The sequence below is a fragment of the Rhincodon typus genome, chromosome 10 (assembly GCF_021869965.1).
Source record: "Rhincodon typus isolate 14 chromosome 10, sRhiTyp1.1, whole genome shotgun sequence".
In the NCBI taxonomy this organism is placed as follows: domain Eukaryota; kingdom Metazoa; phylum Chordata; class Chondrichthyes; order Orectolobiformes; family Rhincodontidae; genus Rhincodon; species Rhincodon typus.
The window spans coordinates 48366938-48391798 of NC_063341.1; the positions used below are offsets into that span (position 1 = coordinate 48366938).

General features: G+C 39.1%; 1 protein-coding gene across 2 annotated transcripts in view; it reads left to right on the plus strand.

Moving 5' to 3' along the window:
- Positions 1-24861, plus strand: part of plpp3 (phospholipid phosphatase 3) — a 201428-nt gene that overhangs the window by 102371 nt on the left and 74196 nt on the right. Inside the window, exon 2 of one of the 2 annotated variants that reach the window (XM_048602230.1) lies at positions 6823-6980. In XM_048602230.1, coding sequence (XP_048458187.1) covers positions 6823-6980 — 158 coding nt within the window. Of the gene's footprint in view, positions 1-5033; positions 5189-6822; positions 6981-24861 lie in introns of both variants that reach the window. The other variant, XM_048602231.1, reaches the window with a different exon arrangement.

Genomic DNA, 24861 nt, shown 5'->3' on the forward strand with positions numbered 1-24861 from the left:
AAGAAAACAAGCTTAACATAAGTTGCCAAAGATTTGAGGCTGCAACCTGTTTTAAAGTTACAACCTGTATGGTACTGATCCAGAAAGTCCGGATTCTTAAGCAGTATATTTGGAAATTTCTAAAATGTACATGAGCTGTCAGAAGTCAATTTGTAAATGCAGAAAGGCAATTTCTCTCTCACTTCTTTCTTAAATGAGAGCTTGGTTTTAAGCTTAAATATTTTAATGAATTTTCATCTGCAGCAAAGGAAACATCAGAATTGAAGCTAATTTCAAGCTAATTTCTGATTTAAGCAGAAATTATTTGACCTAAAGTCAAACAGAACAAAAAATTCCAGAACACAGAATTGAGGCTATTATTAGTTGCTTATTACATTACTGGGGATAATGGAAAAAATTTACTAAGCATTGTTGCTGGCTGAAATTTTTAAAACAACAATGCCATTCACAGCTTGATGTTGAGAGGTTTAAATGTCTTGGAAGTTGGTGAATAGAATTTCACATGAATGACCTTTGATCCCTGTTCAAAACTCTCAGATGACAATGAGAGATCCAAGTTGACATTTGGAACACAGATCATTTAGATGTGCCTTCCATTCTGTGGTCTTGCATGGCATTTCATGGCAGGTTTAAAGTTGTAAGCCCTTGTGACCCAAAGGGATGAATCCAATTTCACCCTCTGATACCTATTTATGTTAGTATTGAGAGAGCAAACTGAGCTCAACATTTGATTAACAGACTAGTCAATGACGTACTATCTGTGCTTGCAGCTGACCAGTACTTGCAAGCTCCTCATGTTCCAAAGAGCTGTTTCATCAGTCATTGTGGTTCGAAATAAATAATGTACAATTTAATTTTGCTAATTTATCTAAAAGCAGAGGATAAGCCAAATGACTAGATATGATTAGAAAAAGTTTGCCTTGTGTGAAGGCTTAAATCAAAAAGCTAAAATTTCTTATGGTCTGGTGAGTTCACCGTAAGGCTTCCCAGGGGAAGCTATGGCCTGGTGGTGTTATCACTGGACTGTTAATCCAGAGACCCAGGTAATGTTCTGGGGACCTGGGTATCAAATCCACCCCCATGGCAGATGGTGGAATTTGAATTCAGTAAAAATCTGAAATTAAGAGTCTACTGATGATCATAAATTCATTGTTGACTGTTGGGAAAAAACCCATCCGGTTTATTAATGTCCTTTAGGGAACGATACCATCATCCTTACCTGGTTTGGCCCATATGTGACTCCAAACCGACAGCAATGTGGTTTTGTCTCTTCACTGCCATCTGGGCAATTAGGTAATAAACGCTGGCCTAGCCAAGAACACCCTCACCCAGCGACTGAATAAAAACAAGAATTTGAATCTGTAATTGACTATTTCTTATTATTATGTACAATTCAGGTTCACTATCTTAATTCGTATCTTAACAAAAAGATGAAAATCAATTTTTTTGGTGACGATCTGCATTTGAATAACAATAAGGCAACAGATTTCAAAAATGATGTACTGCAGTGAAAGAAATAATGGCTTGGACTTGGAGGTATTTTAACATTAATGTTACCTTCAAGGTGTTGAATTGTTTTCAGCTCTGTTAAATTTGAGAAGTCAGTTGTTTATGGAGTGTTGGCCAGTTTGACTTAGAATGCAAACATAAAGGTGAGTACAGCAAGATAAGGCCTGCTGGATGGAGATTACTGGAGAAAGGTCATGCTCTATAAAACTTAAGTAAAAGATAAAACACAATCTGTTTGTAATCAAATGGTTCTTTCTAGGTTACAGGTTTCTTATCTGTAGATTTATTACCTTTTAAAGTATTGTTCTAAGAGTTTTACATCTGAATTACCAAGTATGGTTGATGGGCATTTTTCCTGAAATGTCAAATCTAAACCCTCATTGATTAAAGAGTTTGGGAGGTCACTGAAAACCAGATGCTGCATAAAAAAACCTATGTTTTCTAGAAGAGATCCCAATAGGACTGAATTGGCTAAGGTGATGCTACTTCATAACAAGTGCTAATTTTTATCCAATTTAATAAACTTACCTGTCAGTTCTGTTAGAACTTGCCACTATAAATTATTAAATCCTCAGCTCAATCATTCCTGATTACTCAGCGGAATTTGTCACTGTGCATTTAACATAGAAAATAGGTGCAGGACTAGACCATTTGGCCCTTTGAGGCTGCACCATAGAATCCCTACAGTGTGGAAACAGGCCCTTTGGCCCAACAAGTCCACACTGACCCTTGGAGCATCCCACCCAGACCCATCCCCCTATAACCCACCTAATCTACAGACCCCTGAACACTGCAGGCAATTTAGCTTAGCCAATCCACCTAACCTGCACATCTTTGGACTGTGGGAGGACACTGGAGTACCTAGAGGAAATCCACGCAGACAGGGGGAGAATGTGCAAACTCCACACAGACAGTCGCCTGAGGGTGGAATTGAACCCGGGTCCCTGGTGCTATGAGGCAGCAGTGCTAACCACTGAGCCACTGTACCACCTCAATGTTCAATAGGATCATGACTGATCATGCAATCTCAGTATCCCATTCCTGCCCTCTCCCCCATACCCCTTGATCCCTTTAGCAGCAACAGTCATGCCCAGCTCGCTCTTGAATATATCTAATCTACTGGCCCTAATAGCTTTCTGTGGCAGAGAATTCTATAGGTTCACAACTCTCTGAGTGAAGAAATTTTTCCTCATCTCAGTCCTGAATGGCTTATCCCTTTATTCTTAGATTGTGACCCCTTGTTCTGGACTTCCCCAATATCGGGAACATTCTTCCTACATCTACCCTGTTCAGCCCCATCAGGATTTTATATGTTTCTATGAGATTCCCCTCATTCTTCTAAATTCCAGCAAGTACGAGCCCAGTCGACACAGTCTTTCCTCATATGTCAGTCCAACCATCCCAGGAATTGTCTGGTGAACCTTCGTTGGACTCCCTCAATAGCAAGAATGTCCTTCCTCAGACTAGGAGACCAAAACTGCACACAATACTCAAGGTGTAGCCTCACTAAGGCCCTGTATAACTGCAGCAAGACATCCTTACTCTTATACTCAAATCCTCTCGCTACGAAGGCCTGCATGCCATTAGCTTTCCTCACTGCCTGCTGCACCTACATACCAACCTTCAGCGACTGTTCCACCATGACACCCAGGTCTCATTGCACCTCACCTCTTCCTAAACTGCCACCATTCAGATAATAACCTGCCTTCCTGTTTTTGCCAGCAAAGTGGATAATCTCACATTTATCCACATTATGTTACATTCGCCAAGTATTTGCCCTCTCAGCCAGTCTGTCCAAGTCACCCTCCAGCCTCTTAGCATCCTCCTCACAGCACACACTACCACCCAGCTTAGTGTGATCTGCAAATGTGGGGATATGGCATTCAGTTCCTTCATCCAAATCATTAATGTTTATTGTGAACAGCTGGGGTCCCACCACTGAACCCTGCAGCATGTCACTTGTCACTGCCAGCTACTCTGAAAACAGCCCTTATTCCAACTCTTTGCTTCCTGACTGCCAAGCAATTCTCTATCCATGTCAATATATTACCTCTGATACCATGAGCTTAAATTTTGCTTACTGATCCCTGGTGTGGAATCTTGTCAAAAGCCTTCTGAAAGTCCCGATACACAACGTCTACTCTTTTGCTGACTGAAAACAACAAATGCTGGACATCACAGCAGGTCAGACAGCATCCATGGAGAGAGAGCAGGCTAACATTTCGAGTCTGGATGACTGTTTATCAGAGCTGAAATGAATCATTCTCACATTCCGATCACTTAATCTGAACTATCAACATCTTTTCTCCACCAGCACTCTACACCCACTAGCCACCACGCCCCCCCCCCCCAACTATAGCATAAATGCTGTCCCCTCCACACTTCACTTGAGCTCTGATAAAGAGTCATTCTGATAAAGACACATTAGCTTGCTGTCTCTCCATGGATGCTGTTTGACCTGCTGTGATCACCAACATTGGTTGTTTTCAGTACAGATTCAAGCATCTGCAGTAATTTTCTCCTACCTACTGATTCACCATTGACTACTCTAGGAGTACTTTGGAGCTTAACCATGTGTGTTTAGTTTAACAATGCGTGACTCTATGCGATTTCCCACTAAGGACAATATGTTTGTGTACTATTAGTTTATCAATCAAATAAAAAGTAAAAAAAATGGTGTTTGCTATTGGTTAGAGTATTAACACTTTAAGAATGCAAAATCTCTTATATGGTACATTTGCACTATTGACATCACTGTGTAGAGAACTCAAGGTGATTATCTGTTTCTTGTAGGAGTTTAATAAACTGTTTGTAACCAGACAAAATTGTTACCTTATTACAATTTGCCATTGCTATGGTGCAGTTTGATTTTAGTCATTCTGCTGTACTGATAAATAAAAGGCTAGAGCCTGAAGTGCGAGTGCATGTGGAGACTAGCTTAAATCCTATACAACAAATCAAAATTTCAAAAAAATTAAGCATTTTATTAGTCTTAACTAATTTATAACATTTTTTTTTCATAGAACAGTGGCAATGCCTGTTGTTTTTACAAACCCTGTTGGGCATTATACAGAAGGAACAATTGGCAATATGAGAAAAGCAGTGTTGTGTAACGAGGATGTTTCTTGAAAAGGCACAGCAACATCATTCAAATCTTTCTTGGAAAGATCATTCACTTGATTTATGGAGCAGTCTATTAGCATCGTTATTGATGTGAGATGATATGGCAATTTTAGTAACAGTTATGGCATTATCCAATGGGAATTTAAATGTTCAATACAAACCCGTAAAGATTCTGGTGATGCTGAGCCTTTGCTATGTATTTTCTCCTGCATAAGGTTGAACATAATTTGTTTCGTTGTCAGCAGTGGATGTTCATTGTTTTGCTAAAAGGTATATTGCAGTTTTGATTTAAAGAAAATAAAACCATGTAGTAGTTACAAATCCGGTCTGAACGGGTCTCTTTGTCAGTTTGGAATCTGATCAGATTTGTAACGTTTACATTTATTTCTTTATCTGTTCAGTTATTCTTCCAGCTGCAGTTATAAATGTTGCAGGCATCTCTCCTTATCAAAGAGGGTTTTACTGCGATGACGACAGCATCAAGTACAGCTATAAGAAAAGTGTGGTACCCAATCTCCTGCTCTTAGCAGTGGGAACACTACTGCCAATTGCTTGTGTAAGTTTATATCTGCTGGTGCATGGCCAAGCCAAGACAAAGTGAAATGTGGCACTTCCTGACAGTAATTATTTTCTTAATGGGCTCTTTGATTCTCAGCAGCTCTGTTGCACATGGAGTAGCTTCAAATATTTTAGGAAGCATCTCAGAAGTGCTTTTAATTAAGCCTCTTGAGGGTGTGGCCAGGTCTAACACCTGTAAATTTTTCCCCTATTCAGTCATTTCTATGTTTATATTCTTGTTAGTACACCCAGGGAATCAATAACCTATTTAAATATTTTCAGCAGCAGTCATTTGTAAAGCAAAAATATTTAGGTACCCCCATCCCAGACATGTAACAATAGGGTATGTTTTTAATCTTCCACACCAAGAATAATCTTTGAATTCATCTGAGTGAGAGCTATCAAACAGTTTTGTTCTGTTGTCTCTGTGTGAGTGAAAGGGGCAGAAAGGATAAAGCACAGTTCATATCATCCTTTGTACCTCTGTTGAACCCATGTCCCAAGATGAAAGGAACAGACAATCTCCTGTCATATTTATGATATTAAGCAGAGTTTTAAATATGGAATAAAAAAGTGGAGCCTAAGAAAAATGTACAAAACGTCTAATAAAAATTATGTGCCAAGTAAACAAGGAGTTGGGGATGAAATTGAGAAGTGAAGAAACAAAGATCTGTGGTAACGTTTCAAAGAATTATGAGGGGATTAGAGGATTACCTTACTAATCAGGGCTGCTTATGCACTAATGTCCCTTGTAGATTTATGGGATTAATTATAACATTAATTACAAGACAATTATGGAAAGATTTCTCTGTGTTTATACATTAATCCTTGATTGGGATGCTTCAACCCCCAACTAAATGTGTGATGAACGAGCCTTGTTAGAAACGGAACAGAATATATTCCATAGAAAAACTTAACAATTGAATTAATGTTACTTTAATATGATGCATTATTTTACAAATAGTATGAAAGCAAAAATATATGAATGAAAGAGGTTAATCTTCTGATCAAACTTCAATCTTTTAAGTGGCATAAACATTCTACAATTCAAATGAAGCACAGTATATGTTGGGGATTTTTTTTTATTCATTCATGGGACGAGTGCATTGCTGTTTAGGCCATCATTATTGCCTAGAGCACATTGCTGTGGGTCTGGAGTTACATGTAGACCAGACCAGGTAAAGATGGCAGTTTCCTTCCTTAAAGGATATAAGTGAACCAGATGGGTGTTTCTGACAATTGACAATCATTAGCTTTTTAATTCCAGATTTTTACTGAACTCAAATTCCACCACCTGCCATGTTGGGATTTGAACCTGGATCCCCAGGATATTACCTTGGTCTCTGGATTAACAGTCCAGTGATAGTACAACTAGGCCATTGCCTCCCCTGGGTAATTATCAATATACTATCTAATTTCTGCAACTATGCACATTCTATAAGTGAATTATTGCAGCATAACATTTGAAATAGTAATTTGTGGGAGGGATGTGGAAATGGTGAATGGAATCTTTATTGCATTTGAACTGTATGCCACATTTTACTCTGTTGAAGCAGTTGTGCCCCTAAGCTGTTTGTTGTCTCTGTTACTTACTCTTGCTTTGTCTGTATCTGTTGTCGTCCTTTCTATTAGCTGGCCTCCCTTTCCTGGTTATCGAAACTAGCACCATCAAACCTTATAAGCGTGGATTTTACTGCAATGACGAAAGCATCAAGTATCCCTATAAGAATGGAGAAACAATCAGTGATGCTGTGCTTTGTGCTGCTGGTATTCTAATCACCATCCTCTCTGTAAGTCTCTGATCACTTTGATCAAATCAATTGTGCCTTTTAGTTTGCTAGCAGAAAGCAAGCCATAAATCTGCAGAATTCCTTCACAAAGTTTATTTCCATCATTATGCCACTTCAAAACTAATGAACATTATATCAAAAACTTCTAACAGCAAGGAATTACAAAAATCTAGTCATGATTTTTTTATTCCAGAATTTCTAGTAAGTATAGTTAGATTTATACGGAGATCCTGAAATTCCGCATTCTTTTGGCGCAAAATTGGAATAGTTGTGGCATATGGAGATAGAATGTCAAGTATTTTACAGAGTTACACCTATTCTCAGATACATACTAAATTCTAACAAAAGGTGGGTCTACCTACAAAGAATGGGATAATGTGAACAAAAATCACAATTCCAAGAATTGCTTTGTTTGTCTCGGAAATACATTTGGCTTAACTTAAACTTGTAGAAGAGAAGAAAATTGCGTTCAAGACTTAACAAATAGGGAATAGGACGAGGTCACAGGCTTTTAAAATCAGAGATTTTCCTGAATAATTGTATGGAATCTTGAACTGCTGTTGGGAATGGGAAGCAAGGTGGGCCGATGGGGAAATTAATTGTGTGGGAGGCCAAAGTTCAGGATCCTGAAGGTGGGATGAATTTCTACAATTAAGTCCTTGGAACTTAAGGCAGATTGAGCTTCTTGTTGGGCTATGTAAAATTTCCTAGATTGCTTTTTCACTGCCCTCATTCCTGTATTGACCTGTCTGCAGTTTTATAATGGGACAAGTGAGACCTAGCCTGGCAGATGTACCCCTGGCCCAATTAAGGCCATTAAATGGGTAATTAATTACCCTTTAAGAGCTTTTTTTTTTTACCTAACCTTAAGCTTTAGACAGGAGGATGGAGCTCAGAAACAAAGGAGAGGCCTGAAAAGTCACCTTGCTCAATCCTCAGACGGGAAGGAGCGAGGGGCACCTCCTTAAGTGGCGTCTTTTTTACATCTACTCTTTTCTCCCTCCACCCATCCTCTGGAGATGCTACCACCCCTGGCCTCACCCTGATGATATTTATCCCACTTTCTCCACCTCCCTCGGCCTCATTTTCCACCTTGTAGTGAGACCACCTGCACTTACCTGATCCTGAAAATTTGGGACTCAGAACCCGGGGATCGCTTTTACTCCCAATCCTGTCCACTGGTACTGGTGTTGCTTGATTGACTGGCAGCTCTTTGAGGCAGGATGTCAACTCGAGCGAGGAGTGTAGGTCCCACCTGCAGCTAAAATGGCTGTAGTGCAGCCACTTTTGGCAAGGAAGCATTCCCTGCTGATTTTCCAGGTGGGAAACTGTGCCATTTTAAAAAAAAATCCTGTCTATAGAGTTATTAGATTTTTATGTATGGACTATGAGTGAATTGACACTCCGGATTACAAACCTTACCAAAAATGTTAGTGATTTAATTTAAATTAAAATCAAAATAGGTGATGAATTGTGTACACCGTATAACCACATTTGCAGAAATGTGAAATTGTCACAGGGTTGTTCACACTTGAACCAATACAAATATGTATTTTTACTAACACATTTCATCTACTCACATGAGTGGTGGTGAAAATGAGCTGACTTCCAGGGATGGACCATGTTCCACTGAATCACTCCTAGGAAATGTGTTCAGAAAGTGACATTTTCTGTCTTGTAAAAGATGGCCATCTCCTTATCCACTTTTTAATCAAGTACTGCACACTCTTTTAGTTGTGAGAACTTGCAAGTAGTGCAAATAATAGGACTGACAGCATTTTAACTGTTTATTTCTGTTTTTCTCATTCAAATAATTCATCTACTTTCATCTGAATAGTAGTTTCAATTGTTTGTTTGTTTGAACATATTCTCTCGATGAGAGAAAACCACATCTAAAATTCCAATTCCAGCCTCAAACCTATTCATCTTGAAGTCAGTGCCAGGAATATTTCCTTACTACAGTGGCAAAGTTTCAAAAATAGTTTTTTCTTGTAAGTTTGCTGCGTTTTCGGTATCCATAGCAACACCATCGCTATGCAAATTGGCTGTTCATGTGAAGTGTGTTTATCTGCAAGGCGGTTCTAATTTTGAGGTCATGGTATGTTAAAGAGGCCGGCAGGATTCAGAATTACTGAATCAACCAATCAAACTAAAAAATAAAGATCATGAATGTGAAAATTTAAAAAAAAAGGTTTCAATTAAATGAACTATGACATTGAAAAGTCAGAGATTACAAAATTTTTCCAAAAGGCTTTGAAAATAGGGAAATTAATTACTCTGGCAAAATGCCACTGAGCTTTAGCTGTTGAAATGTATGCAATAGATTTTGCAGATTCCATGAAGGATTTGGTGATTCTTTTGCTCTGTCCAGTCCACAGTATTCCAGCTGAGGCAGCACCATTGTGCCTCAGCCTCCAGGATAGCTTCAATTCCTGCTTAGAGTGTGTGTCTAAGGGCAAGGCAGTAAGAGTTGAAATTGTTCCTAGTTAATTTATTGTCCAAGTCCATTGATGCAAACCCTAAAATGCTTGAATTCTGCAATTTGTCTAAAGAATGATATTCTATCAGCAGTATATGTAATGAATAAGTGAAACAACTGATCAGGAAAATCACAAGATGATTTTGGAGATTGCATCGTTACCATAACTTCTGTCAGAAGATAGACTGCCTCTGGTGTTGCTGATTATACACTATGCTTTTATCTTTGCAGTCTGGGTTCAATGTGATCCCAGATTGATTTGCTGAAAATCCCATTTGCCTGCTGGTTAAAGGATTGGATATGATATAGTTTTATATAGTCTCAAACAGTTTCTCTTGTTCAGAATAGAATTCTGTTGTTGCAATGATGGAGATGAGACAGAACGTAGGGCAGAGTAGAAGAAGATTGACTCCTAACCATATACAAACCTGAAATTGAAAATGTTTATTATTGACCGTGAAAATCATCACTTTATTGAACAGTAAATTAACAAAAAATAGTTCAGAAATGAACTAACGAAAGAGAATCAAAAACAAAAATTGCTGGAGAAACTCCACGGGTCTGACAGCATCTGTAGGGAGGAAAACAAAGTTAATGTTCTGATGAAGGGTCACTGAATTTGAAATGTTAACTCTATTTCTCTCTTTACAGATTCTGCCAGACCTGCTGAGTTATTCCAGCAATTTCTGTTTTTGCTTTAGGTTTCCAGCATCCATAGTTGTTTGTTTTTTTTTCAAGGAAAGTGGAAACTTGCTCATAGATTGAAATGGATCCAGAGCCATTTTTGATTATACAGTCGGTTCTGATATAACGCGATAGTTCCATTCTCATGAGATCTCATGTTACAGGAAATCGCGCGGTAGCTGCACTATTTAAACTAATGGGGCCAGAATTGCGTTATAGCCAATACAGGTGAGGAAAGTTCGCATTCTACAAATAATGGTCTAAATTCTCTAATCTCATTAAAGCCAATTCGCGTTGAAGAAACATGCGTTACAGCAGAACCCACATTAGTTGCTTTAGGAAGAATAGCTGCCTACAGCCCATCTCCAAAACTTCAAAAGGAAGGCACAATGTTCCAATTTAACTTGCCAGTTTACAGAATTGTATCTGATATTTGTCATTTGCAATAAAGCACAGAGCATATATCTACTGTAAACCGGGAGAGCCGAAGCAAAAAAAGTTATTGCACTATCTTGCTTTATTTATTCTAGCCCCAGCATTCTGCAATGGCTTTATTTTTCAGACCTTTGTCTCTTTGACATTTTAAGTTGTTGTAAGAATCTTATTTTAAATTGTTTTGGATGCTCTCAACTAGTGCTTGGGTTCAGACCCACAGCATGAAGTTGCCAGTATCTTGGTAAGACTTAACATTAAAGTAGCTATCTCATTCAGTGAGGTCATACAGATGTTAGTGGGAGAAATGACAAAACGTACATTGCACAGAACTAACTGTATACTTTGAAGACTTCGACATTAGTATTTCGAGTAATCTCAGAAAACATTATTCTGCTTCTGTTCTGTTCAGTATCTGACTCAGGACTGCTTGACACTGATACTGCGTGTTAGATATGGAAAATTATTTCAATCTGAGCCCTCAGCATCCTCAGTCAACGAGCAATATCAAGTTCTACAAACATAAATTCCGAGTATAAACGGACAAAATGATTCCAAATGATTTATCCATTTTGTTGGATATTTATTTCTTAATTTTGAGGACTAAGGCTACCAAAATAGCTTGTTCTTGTTTTTGACTGCTTTGTGAAATATTGTTTTGCCCACAACATATCACAAAGCATTACTTGGTTATGAGGGTAGGTTGGAGGTGACGTGCTGCCCTCAGTATTTGTCTCTGGGATGTGACTAGTCCTCCAATAGGTTTTTTTCCCTCCTTCCCCATGCTGAAGAGTTTGATTTATTTTTGTTGCCTCTGCTAACAGCATGGTGGATTTTAAGATCATGGGAGTGATCACTGCGGCAAAGGATAAAGGTAAATGAACGTTCTGTGTCACCATGTTGTTTTTTTTATGCTTAGCACATACTGGTCACTGACTTCTACATGAAGAAACACATCACAACATTGAAACATAGCCATCAATAAATGGCTTTTGACTATGCACTTTTCAAATTTGAAATAACCCCAACACAGATCTTAGTATTCACCTCAGTTCTATTCCATACACTTTAGTTAGAAATCCTAAATGAAATATTCTTGTTTGGCAATGCATTGGCATTTTTCAGGCATTAGACATTACACTTGTGTATTTATCTCAGGGCTATACAGTAGATCAAAAATGTAATTCAGCATAGCCATGTGTTTGGTCAAAGGTAACCAGTGTAACTCCATGAGATTGCACATCTCATTCACTTGAGGGAATCGAGTGAAGAATTGAAATTGCTTTCGCATTGCGTTATATTTAAGTGATGGGATCAATTGTATTTGGTAGTGCAATGTTTAACAAATTTACCTCTTATATTTAGTGCTATTTAAATATTGTCAATGAACTGGTTCCAGTCCTGCCACCACCTGTCCCCCATCCCCCAAAAAAAGAAATAGCTTATATTCATTATTAATGTGACCCCTCAATAACATAATGATCCTTCAACTTGTTATGGACCAGACCAAACCCCATCAAAATATATTATGAAGATAGTCCAAGTCTTAATTTTTCCTTTTCTAAAAGTAAGTGTAAGGCGTTGTGTTCCAGGTGCAATTCAATTGGCCGAACAACCAGGCTTGAAACAAAACACACTTTATTCATTCTCTGCAATTAAAACATAGACAAAATAAAAAGAAAAGAATTGGCTTAGCTGTAACTCTATCGAGATCTTTAACAAAATAATATTTATATATTAACTACTACTAATTAACAGTTCCAATATAGTAACATCCCATAAACACATCCTTGGTAAAGGCAAATTCAGTAAAATACATTGTCTCACATGCAATTCTAGAAGCAGGAGGAGAACACCAGCTTTTACTGTAACAGAGAGACGAAATAGAGCTTCCACATCCAACTTCAGGCCCCCAGCAACTGCTTCTGAAGACTAAAACTAAAAAAAAGTTCTTGTTCTATTAGAAGTTGATCCCATCCATTCAGGCTATTCTATTATTCCAACTTTTGAAAAAAAAAACCAAGGCCTCACAAACTATTTACTTTATTGCATTGGAACAGACTGCTTGGTACCTTTGTGTCAATCTTTCTTCACGAAGAAAACCAGGAGAAAATACACATCTTAATGCCACAGTATCGTCACACCTTCCCCCTTTAAAAAAAATGAATTATCAATATGCAAAGATGGCTTCATTTTTACAAAACTTTAGCTTTACACTATTAGTACACTACAATACATATACATTGCATTGACTCGAAGCATACAAACCTTCACTCCTAAAGTACATTACAACCCACTGAACGCCTCCATCTTCCTTCATCAAGTCGTGACAATGTGTCAGCAATTAAGTTCTCTTGTCCTGCATGTGCATAATTTTCAAATTGAATGGCTACAATAATAGACTCCATCTAAATAGACTGGAATTTTCATCTTTAATTTTTTCCAAAAACTTCAAGGGGTTATGATCAGCATATACAACTGTCTCAGACACATTACTGGCAATATAAATGTTGAAATGTTGTAACATCAGTACCAAGCTCAAGGCCTGTTTCTCAATTGTGGAATATTCCTATTGATGATTATTTATTTTTCAGGGAAAATACCCAATAGGTCTTTCTATCTTCTTGTCATTTTCTTGCAGGAGTACTGCACCAACACTCACATCACTTGCATCGATAGCCACCTTGAATGGCTTTGCATAGTTAGGCATGGTTAACACTGGGATAGAGGTTAACACAGCTTTCAGGCTGTCAAATGCCTTCTGACAATCCTCCATCCTCTGAAATTTTCTGCATTTCTTCAGGAAGTCAGTCAGTGGAGCAATCACACTGTTAAAATTTGGTACAAACTTCCGATAAAAAGTACTCAATCCCATGAATCGTATACTTCCTTCTTTGTCAACAGTATGGTAAATCCCCAATAACCTTTGTTTTCACATCCTGTAGGGCCATTTGTTGATGTCCAATCACATGTCCCAGGCACATGACTTATGTTTTTGCGAACTCACTCTTAATCAGGTTTATCACCAAGCCTGCCTCCTGAAGTCAATTGAACAATTTCGATAGATGCTCCAAATTCCTAGTCACTAGCTCGTCAATGTACACTTCACAATTGGGTGATCCCAAAATAACTTTGTTAGTCTTTGAAATGTGGCTGGTGCATTTTTCATACCAAATGGCTTTAAACTGGTACAGTCTATTCAATGCCATGAGAGCTGAAATTGTCTTTGCTCTTTTGGATAAGGTCCAACTTAGAAACCTAAGTTGTTTGTCCCCACCTTCTCAATACAGTTTGCCCAACACAGAATAGGATAAGAATCAGATTTTGTAACTGCATTGACATTGCTATAGTGCACACATTATTGTTGCATACAATCTGGTTTTGGCAAAATTACTATGGATGAGCTCCATTCACTACAACTCACTTCGATTAAATTGTCTTTGAGCATGTGTTCAACCTCTTTTTGAACTTGTGCCAACTTTAGAGGGTTAAGTCTATAAGGATGTTGCTTAATTAGAACATTTTCTATATCTACATCATGCATAATTAGTTTAGCACTTCCCAGCTTATACCCACATACCACCCCATGTGATTGTAATAACTCTTTCATGTCATTTCGATTTTTCTCTAGAAAGTAACTTAATAATTTATTTCACTTTCTGAAAACTTCCTAAACGACCAATTTAATTTGCGAAATGTCCAATTCAGAATCCTCTGAACTTGATTCTTCACTCTGTGTTCCTTCCCTATCAGTATACCTTTTGAGCATATCCATATGACACTCTGTGAGTTCCTTCCTATCTGGTGTTCTTATCAAATAGTTCACCTCACTCAAATTCCTTTTGATTTGATAAAGCCCACTTTAAAGGTCTTGAAAGGTTCAGGTACCACTGGGAGTAATACTAACACTTTATCTCCACTAGCAAAATTGTGAATTTTTGATTTCTTGTCTGCCTCTTGTTTCATCACATGCTGTGCTACTTTCAAATGCTGTCCAGCCAACTGTTTGATTTAATCTTTCCCTAAAATTTGACTCATAGTCCAAATATGTGGTTTCTGAACTCTGGTCTCTGAACTCACCAATTTCTCGTTTATTAATTTTAGTGCTTCTCTTATGTCATGGCCAAAAATTAATTCAAAAGGATTGAATTTAGCTGATTTATTAGGTGCATCCCTAATTGCAAAAAGTACAAATGGAATTCCTTTATCCCAATTATCTGGATAGTCTTGACTATAAGCCCTCAAGGTGGTCTTTACAGTTTAATGCCACTGTTCAAAGACTCCCTGTGATTCTGGATGGTAGGCAATGGATTTGAATTATTTTATTCCTAAGCTATCCATAACTTCCTTGAATAACTTTGATGTAAAATTTGACCCTTGGTCTGATGAAATTTCTTTGTGTAGTCCATATTTTGTCAAAAAAGATTGAGTAACGCTTCTATAATCCTTTAACCATGGTACTGTGTGATGCAATAGCTTCTGGAAATCTAGCGGACACATCCATTATGCCCAGTAAATACTGCTTCTCAGTTTTTGTTTGAGGTAAGTATCCTATGCAATCAATTAAGACTCTTGTAAAAGTTCCTCAAATGTGGAAATAGGTATTAGGTGTGCTGATTTTATCACTGCCTGAGGTTTTCCAATTACCTAACACATATGACATGTCTGACAAAATTCAATGACATCGTTATGCAGTCCAGCCCAATAAAAATGTTTTTAATAGAATCCCTGCACTGTGGAAATAGGCCATTCGGCCCATTGAGTTTCTGTGAAGGGCTGCCCACCCAGACCCACCCCATTCCTCTAACCCTGCATTTCCTATGGCTAATCCACCTAGCCTGCACATCCCTGGACACTATGGGCAATTTAGCATGGCCAGTCCATCTAACCTGCACATCTTTGGACAGTGGGAGGAAACCTACACAGACATGGGGAGAATGTGCAACTCCACACAGCCAGTCACCCAAGACTGGACTTGAACCTGTGTCCCTGGTGCTGAGAGGCAGCAGAGCTAACCACTGAGCCACTGTGCTGCCCTTTGTAGTTTGGCTTGGGTTTTCCTTACTTGCAAATGACCTCCTACTGGTAATTCATGTGCTACCTGCAACACCTCCTCTCTATAACCCACTGGTAATACAACTTGGTGAACCTTTGTCCATTTCTCATCTGCCTGAACATGTGTTGGTCTCCATTTCCTCAACAAGACTTCATTTTTAAGATAGTAACATTCTGGGATGCACTCAGATTCTTCCTTTGTGTTTTTGATACAACTGCTTTAGTTTTTCATTTTTCTGTTGTAATTCACTCAATTTCTCTGAACTAAAAAACCCACTTTGTCCTCCACCTGTTCTTGTTTTTTCTCAACCATTTGATCAAACATAGTTTCTGACAATTTCAACTTCCTTGTCTTTACTTCTTGATTTCTCTTGCTTCAACCTGTGGATTTGTGACCTTGTTACCACACAGTCTGGAAAATCCCAGGATATATCTCCTGTAATACTCAGTTCTCTGATTTTCCACTGGCTTTTCAACCACAGTAGACATTACTCCCACCTGTGACCCAACAAATCATTACCAAGGATAAAATGTATTTCTGGAACTGAGAACTTCTTTATTACTCCCACCACCACTTCACCATTTTTCACCAGACTCTAACCTCACTTTTTAATAAAGGAACACTACTATTCTCATTATGAATTCCACATATTAACACCTTTTCTGGCATGCTCCTTCTGAAGTACATATCTCCTCATCCCTCACCAACAAAGATTGACTTGCTCTCTTATCTCTTAAAATCTTAATTTCTTTACCTACTTCTCCCGGCACACATGAATAAACCTTACCCGCGCAAGTAAATTCTTTAACAAGATCTGGCACTTCCTTCTCAACCAACCCCTGATCAGGTTGTACATTCTTTTGCAGCTTTTTAGCTTCCATTGTGCTTTCCTTCACCACTTCAACAAAACTCACTGGCTTATCCTGTTTTCCCACATCTGTCTTCCCAGTGCTTTTTGTAAACCACCAACACTGCGACTTCATTGGCGACTTTATTGCAGCAAAAACACCTGAGTTTTTTCACTTCTCTTCCCCATCATGGGTTTCTTTTTTACCCTGTGGTAAAATATTATCTTCAATAAGATTTCCTTTTCCCCAACAACCTGAGGATTTCTCTTTTCCCCAATTTCTATCCCTCACAGATTGAAATTGATGTCAGAAGCTAAACTTTGATTTATGAACCAACTCATAATTGTCTACCATTTCTGCTGCTAATCTTGCAGTCTTAACTCTCTGCTCTTCCACATGAGCTCTGACTAATTTACAAAATGAATTTTTGAACTCCTCCAAAATCATTGTCTCTTTCAGAGCGTCATATGTTTGATCTATTTTCAATGCCCTTATGCACCTATCAAAGATACTTTCAAACCCTATATATGTTTGACCAAGTTCCCTCCTTAGATTCCCAAATTGTTCTCTGTGGGCTTCTGGTACTAGCTCATATGCACTTAAGATGAGTTTTTTCACTCACTATACTCCCCAGGTACTTCCCCTGATAGTGATGCAAATACCTCACAAGCTCTACCTACCAACTTTTTTTGGATCAACAATACCCACATGGTCAGTGACCATTTCATTTGTTTAGCTACTTTTTTAAACGAAATTAAAAAGGCTTCCACATCTTTCTTGTCAAACTTTGGCAATGCTTGTACACACTTAAACAGAATCCCCCAGGCCTTTTGCTATGATGGGATTGCTCTCCATCACTGTCCTTATCACTACTCCTACCTGTCATCTCTACTCTGCTTGGGCCTTCCTTTCCTTTTCTTTATCCTCTGCTTTTAATTGTGATTCAAACTGTTTCATTTCCTTTTCATGTTCAAGCTGCTTCCTTTGCAATCAAATTTTAGCCATTTCCAATGATTCCGATTGCATTCCTGGCAATCGTACTTGTCGAGCTGTTGCTGTAATTACCTCTCCTTTTTGCATTGACAAAGGTATCCCAAACTCCATCTTGTCTACCGATTCCAAAAGCTTTGCCTTGTTCACTATCTGTAAAATTACCGAAGTGACTTTGCCCACCCCCAGAAACTCTTAGTGACTGAAAGTGCCATTATTACACAATGCATAAACTACATAAACCAACCGAATTCAACACCCAAAAAGAGAACACAACACTTGCCACTTGTTGCCTTTGAGTCCAACCTGGAATTGGAGATTTTGATCCCAAAAAAAGCCCCCAATTTGTTATAGACCAGACCAAATCCCCTCAAAACATATTAAGAAGGTAGTTTAGACCCTAGCTTTTTCTTATTTTAAAGTTGAGTGTAAGGCATTGTGTTCCGGATGCAACTCGATAGGTCAAATATAGTGACATTCGACAAACACGCCCTTGACAAAGGCACATTCAATAAAATAGATTGTCTCACATGTAATTCTAAGAGCAGGAAGTGAACCCCAGCTTTTAGCTGTAACAGAGAGAGGAATAAGAGCTTCCACATCACGCTTCAGGCCCCCAGCAACTGCTACTGAAGGCTAAAACTAAAGAAGATTCTGGATCTGTGGGAGCTTGACCCCACCCATTCAGGCTGCTTCTATTGTTCCAACTTTAAAAAAAAACAAGGCCTCACAAGCCATTTACTTTTTTGACTTTGAAACAGACTGCTCGTCTCCTCTGTCTCAACCTTTCTTCATTAAGAAAAAGGGCAAAATACACCTCTTAAAAGCCATAGTTTTGTTAGACACTGGATTGTTTGAGTATGAACTCAAATTGTCCAGCTAAGGTTTTAGCCAGTGCCAGACATAACATTAATACTGGTTGAGTCAAAAGATATTTACCTTGAATTATATGTAACCTAATTTGGACACACTGTCTCTGAAGCAGCATCATAATTAATCATACTCCCATCTAGTACTGTTAATCAGCACTGTAAATGGGTAACGTTTTCTCATTCGTCACAGCTTTCCTCTCTGATTAATCATTCCACCAGCCAAAGTCATTCTCAAACATTTGAAAAAAGGAGGATGAACAAGCAACTAACAAAACAAAGTTATTTAAGATTTAAACCCGACAAAAAAGACTTGTTTACGCTTTGACATAAAGTGCTGATGAATATATTAAGATAACTTAGAACTGTGTTAGCTTACTAAAGGATTAGAGTGTAAAATGTTCTGACACATAAGTGAGTGAAAATCATGACTCTCATCCATAAAACAAAAGATAATCAAAAATGTATAACCAACTGTTTCAGATGCCAAAAATGCATCTGATTGATTTAAGTACAAGGCACATATATTTTGCTTAATTTTATTCTAAAAAAGCAACAAGAACTTTTCTGAAGGCTGCTGCTGATCCTATTTGAAAACCAATAAATAATTGAGACCTCGGAGGCCCACAGGGTTGCTATGGAGAATGTAAAGCTTTGACAGGGGTTGAATCTGTAAACCAAAAAAAATTAAAAATGTTAATGAGACTCTAAACCAAAGGAAGAAAGATGCCATAAACAACCGGAGTGCGACAGGATAAATTTTTAAAGCCGAAAAGCATTTGCTACAATTCACAAAAACCTATAACTGTGTATATAGAGTTTATTAAAAACATATCCCTGCTGTAAATGGGTCCTTTGAGTTCTGAGACTGAACTCCAGTTTTATTCCAGCTGTGGTGAATTACAGCGTTTCAATTCCTGTGACATTTGAGATGTTGCTGTAAATTTTTGGCGCTCATTAGAGTTCAGTATGTTCTCAATTAAGACAGAAGTGGACTACACATGCACCTGTGGTCTTTTGGGTAAACTTTTGCCTGATGATCAGATATAATTCACTCAGTGAGATCTCTCAGGTCCAGAAAATTGCAAAGACCATGTGCAGATAATATAAGCTGCATAAGTGCAGGGCTATTATCCATTTAAATGTTATATTGTCAAATTTAACACATCTGTAAGGGGGGATACTATGGATTTGACATCACCGTACTTGTCTGTGACATGGTTTTCTGAAACAACATTTTTTTCTTTTACTCTTTGGCACAGTCATCAAATAATTCCATCCGATTGTGATGGCAGCACAGTCTGGATTATGTACCTCCATTATTCCCTTTATTGTTGGCAAACCCATTCTATGGTTGTCCAGCAGGAGGCAACATTCAAGCTGAAAAATGTCACCAGATTTTCTGATTCTTTGCTTGAAACATGATTTTTTTTCACTTGATGTTCAATTTGAAAGCACGTCTGCAAATTAAATATTTTGGGGGTAAAGAGCAGCCTGTTTTATATCTCTCCCTTTAAAAAAATATCCCTTAAAGTCAACTGGAATAGAAATCAGGGGAGATGTAAAACAGGTGCCCAAATGGCTATCGACTATTTTATACAATTGTACAAAGTCAAAATCTGTTGCCGTAGGGGAGGTGGAATTGAGCTTGCCAACACTCATTTGCACATTAAAAAGGTAAAAGTAAAGTCACCATCATCTTACCAGCCCATTGGGCTGCTCCCTCAACAGACGGAGATTGACTGGTAGTGGTTTGACCTGAGGGTCACCATCCCTCAGGCAAGGTGTGAGATTGAGAAGCTGGGACCTTCATGGTAACCTCAGCCAGTACAGGAATTGAGCCCACACTGTTGGCTTCACTCTGCATCACATACCAGCTGTCCAGCCAACTGAGCTAACCAGCTCACAGCAGGTATATAACGAAGGTCAAGCTACACCAGAGAATAGGACAGATCAGACCATTAGCATACTGGGACACTTGTGCAGCCTGGACCCCTCAGAGAGTACCCAACTGTACTTGGCAGAGCGGGGCTCAAGATGTGTGCCAGTCTGCTGCATATTGTACTATCTTGCCATCACAAAGACATAGCTCATGCTACCAGCTACATTACAAGCAACTGAGAGACAGGAACATTAGGAGGATGAGCAAGGGGAGAGAGAAATTAACCTAGGTGTTCCTTCTTCCTGCCTAATCAGTCCTTGAAGTTCAAACCTAGGACAGTATGAGTGACCACAGTCCAAATTCTCCATTCACTAACAGAACCACATCTTCCATTTCCTTGGTTACTTTTCATCATTCTGTTCACTTGATAGCTAAGCCAAGATGAAAGTTCATCCAAAATAAACTTCCCAGATCAAATTTATAAAATGAAATAATTCCATGTTGCTCCTTGTGAGAACTAATCATCCTGGTATGCTCCCATGGTGTCTTTGCCAATCCTCAGCCTGTCTCAGTGGCTGCGCAGGCTTGATGAAAACCTGGCTGAATTTCACTATAGGAGATTGCAGGATGACCTGAAGAGCCCTCACCCTTGAATGCTTGATTGCAGAAGGCATCTTCTTGGCATGGGTGGTAGCAGGCTGGGATTATGGCTGTCAGACAATAGGCTACTGGCAGAGTGACTCTGGTGAGAAGAAAACAAGTTGGTTGTCTGAGGAATGTAATTGTCATTCCTCAGAGGTGGCACCTCCACAATCCTAGCAATCTGTTGGATGACACATTGCTACACTAATGTGATACCCAGCAAGCCCCTTTGCACAGCACTCTTCTGGCTGTGGACCACAATGACCTGAGCTTGTCTGGTGTCATCTGAGTTTCCACTGCAGTGTTTAAATGTTGGGTGGCTACTGCTTGAATTGTAATATAAGATGCAATGTTGGCCATCAGAGGCTGCATGGTGGTTACACAATTGCACAGAGTTAACCACTGCTTCCATACTGGGAAAGACAAGCTCTTTGCTCTGCGTAACATCCTGTGATGAGTTGGTGTTGGACTCCTTGATGCTTTTTGACATTGACTGCACACTTTCTGACAGGTTTCCAATGCACTTTTGTTCTGTATACCCAGCTACGCTTTCTGTTAGCTGTTCAATGGAAGTGCTTATCTGAGATCTGTGCAGCAGGATCCGTGTATGCCCTTGCTCTCTGATGAACTAGCACCTGCACAATCTTTCCCTCTGCCCTTACTGCAGCTACACATGCCAAGTGAATCACCACATGCAGATTCCACTCTGAACTTTTGTCTGGGTGTGGAAATGTGTATCCATTCAAGACTGGCCACACTTTTTATTTCAGAGGGAAACTGATTTCCCGCTGCTTTTCTGCACCCGCACCCCAGCCACCTCACATCAACTTCCTCTTGCCTTTTGGCAGATTGATTGTTGCCAATGTACAAAACCACTCCCACCTATATTGAGTTCCCCATTTTGAGTGGGGGGATGTAAATCAGATTTCTTCCCGAAAGTAGCTCCCATCTGGTGGTGCCGAGGTTTTGAAGCTGATTAAAAGCACACCAGGTTCGAGAGTTCATGAAAAAAATGGAAAGCCTGCTGAGAAGTGTGGAGCATTCTGAAAGGCAAGAGACAACTGTTTTCACAGCTTCAGAGCTTACCATTAAGTGCTGAATTGTAAGCTATAAGTTTTTAGTGTGGTGTTTCATTATATAGATTCATTATATATTCTTATGAGGTATGTTGACCTAATCAGCATTGTGCATGCATTGCAGTGTTTTTTCCAATGGAAAAAGTATTTGCAGCAAAATGTGTAACATAACAGCCTGTGCTGTTGTCTTTTTCACAGTTACTTAAATGGCTCTGTTTGACTTTAAAAAATATAGTTTTGACACACAAGTAAAATCTAACCGTCAGCTGTCCTTCACTGATTAACAATCAATGAATGATTGGTGCTCTAATTTGAGATTGCAATGAGCACTTTCCATTTTTTCCATTTTAGAGAGCAGTCCAATGTTTGGACATTGCCCTAATGAGTTTCATCATAGTAGAGAATGAGTGACAGTTTCAAGGAGCTGTAATAACAGATTGTGCATCTCATGTGATTATTGTTTGTTAATGCATGTTAAATGGATTACAAGTATACTCAGGTTTGCTTTCACGCAGCAGGATGATTTCTTTCCCCTCAGTGTCAGCAATAATCTGGTGATTTTATTTAGAGCATAGAATAGAATCCCTACAGTGTGGAAACAGGCCCTTTGGCTCAACAAGTCCGCACTGACCCTCACAGCATCCCACCCAGACCTATCCCCCATAACACACCTAATCTACACATCCCTGAACACTATGGACAATTTAGCATGGCCAATGCACCTAGCCTGCATATTTTTGGACTGTGGGAGGAAACCGGAGCACCCAGAGGAAACCCACGCAGACACGGGGAGAACGTGCAAGCTCCACACAGACAGTCACCCAAGGGTGGAATCAAACCTGAGTCCCTTGCGTTGTGAGGCAGCAGTGCTAACCACTGTGCCACCGTGCCGCCCCTACCCAGTACCTCTCGCATACCCACAATGCACAACACCCAAAGCGAGAATCATACGCCTAGATGTTGAGGGAGGTTTGTTTCTGTCCATCCCCCAAAGAATGTAAATTATTTTCTATTGATATTCTATGGAATTCAAAGGTTGGATGTAGTTTATACTGAGTGAGTGGTTATTGAGGATAGATGGGGGCCACAGCAGTGGCATTGTTGATCTGAGGCAGCATGAAAGATACCAACCTGTCTCTGTGACCACTCTTCTGCCACACTAGTTCCCAGTTTACCGACTGCACTATGAATGAGAGCTTGGTGTGAAAAGATGAAAAAGGAATGTGAAGTCATGCATGGGTCAAGCGTGAAGTTTACAAGCTGCTAAAGTGCTCAGGTTGTTTTTTTTTCTGAGCCTAGAGGAAGATTTGGTTTTAAGCAGTGCAGTCTAACTGAATTTAGGCAGTTTTGACTCTCTGCTGATGTGCGTAGCCAGTGAACTATGCACTTCTTAAAAATTCATTCCTGGGATGAGGGCTTTGCTGGCCAGGCAGCATCTATTGCCCATCTCTAATTTTCCCAGAGGGCAGTTAAGAGTCAACCACATGGCTGTGGGTCTGGAGTCACATGTAGGCCAGATCAGGTAAGGATGGAGTTTCCTTCCCTAAAGGACATTAGTGAACAGGATGGGGTTTTCCATCAATCAGAGATGGATTCATGGTCATCATTAGACTCTTAATTCCAGAATTCAAATTCTACCATAGCAGGATTCAAACCCAGATTTCCAGAGCATTATCTGGGTCACTGGATTAACAGTCCAGTGATAATACCACTAGGCCATTGCCTCCCCACTTACTGCTGGCTGTAGACATCAGTCATTTAAATGAACAGGTAGAATGAAATTGGCATGATACCAGCATTACTTTGAATGGATGCAGTGATTCTGTGATCTTGATCTCTATGTCCATTTTCAGAGCATTTGCAATTCAGCCCCTTTTTACCTGAAGTGAACAACTGACTGATAGGAACCAGTAACTTGGTCACAAGGTTAATGAGAAGTCAAAATGTAAATGTTTTTGTTTTTGAATATAGGAGGGTAGTTTTCCAATTTTGCACTGCCATTGAGGAGTCTTACCCATTTAGAGCGTATACTGGAAATTCAGGCTTTTACTGTTCATGTTTCTAACAGTAGGTGCCTGATGACTAATGTACACATTCATTAAACTACTTCTCCTGGGCTGAAATGTGAAAGGTAATGTTTAATTTAAAAACAAACTATTACTTTCGATCTCAGCAAGAATGTCTATTAATTTTTGTAATTATATTTCAGCATGACATAAATATTTTACTACAGGAAAGGATTAAACAAAAGTATTACAGAGAGTAGTCAATTGATCTGTCTCTAACGTGTCATTTTGAACAAACACTCTCAGCTCACATTTTATTGAACCATAGAAACGAAGTAGTTCATCTCCCCCCTGGACACCACCATTATCAGTAACATGTTACAAATCAAACATTGCTTACTCTATTAAAACGTGGGTAATTACCTTGCAGAGTCATTAGCCAGGGAAGTATTTCTCTGTTAGATTCACATTAAAGTTCTGCTTTGTGACCTGGACAAAATTGGACATCATAACTGGCACACTACCTGAACTTAATGTTATATGTGCTGCCTTCTTCTTTAGATTTAGTTGCACGAGTAGGAAATTTGTTGAAGGACCTTAGGTTGTCTCTCTGAGGAATGAGAGACAGTAGTTTGGCATAGAAGTGAAAGTTATGCTGGTGCTATAATAGGGGAAGTCATTGAACACACGGAGAGATATGTGGACAGCACAATACCATTTGATATTGGGAAGCTAGAGGCCCTGCTACAGGAGGTGGCCAAACAGAATCCGGCCTATGAAGAGCTGGTGGCCACACTTCGGTATAAGCACATGGGCCAAGTGCATATGTTTTCTGCTGATAAAACATCCAGTCAGTCAGCTTCTTGTACAAAAACAAAGTTGCTGGAAAAGCTCAGCAGGTCTGGCAGCATCTGTGG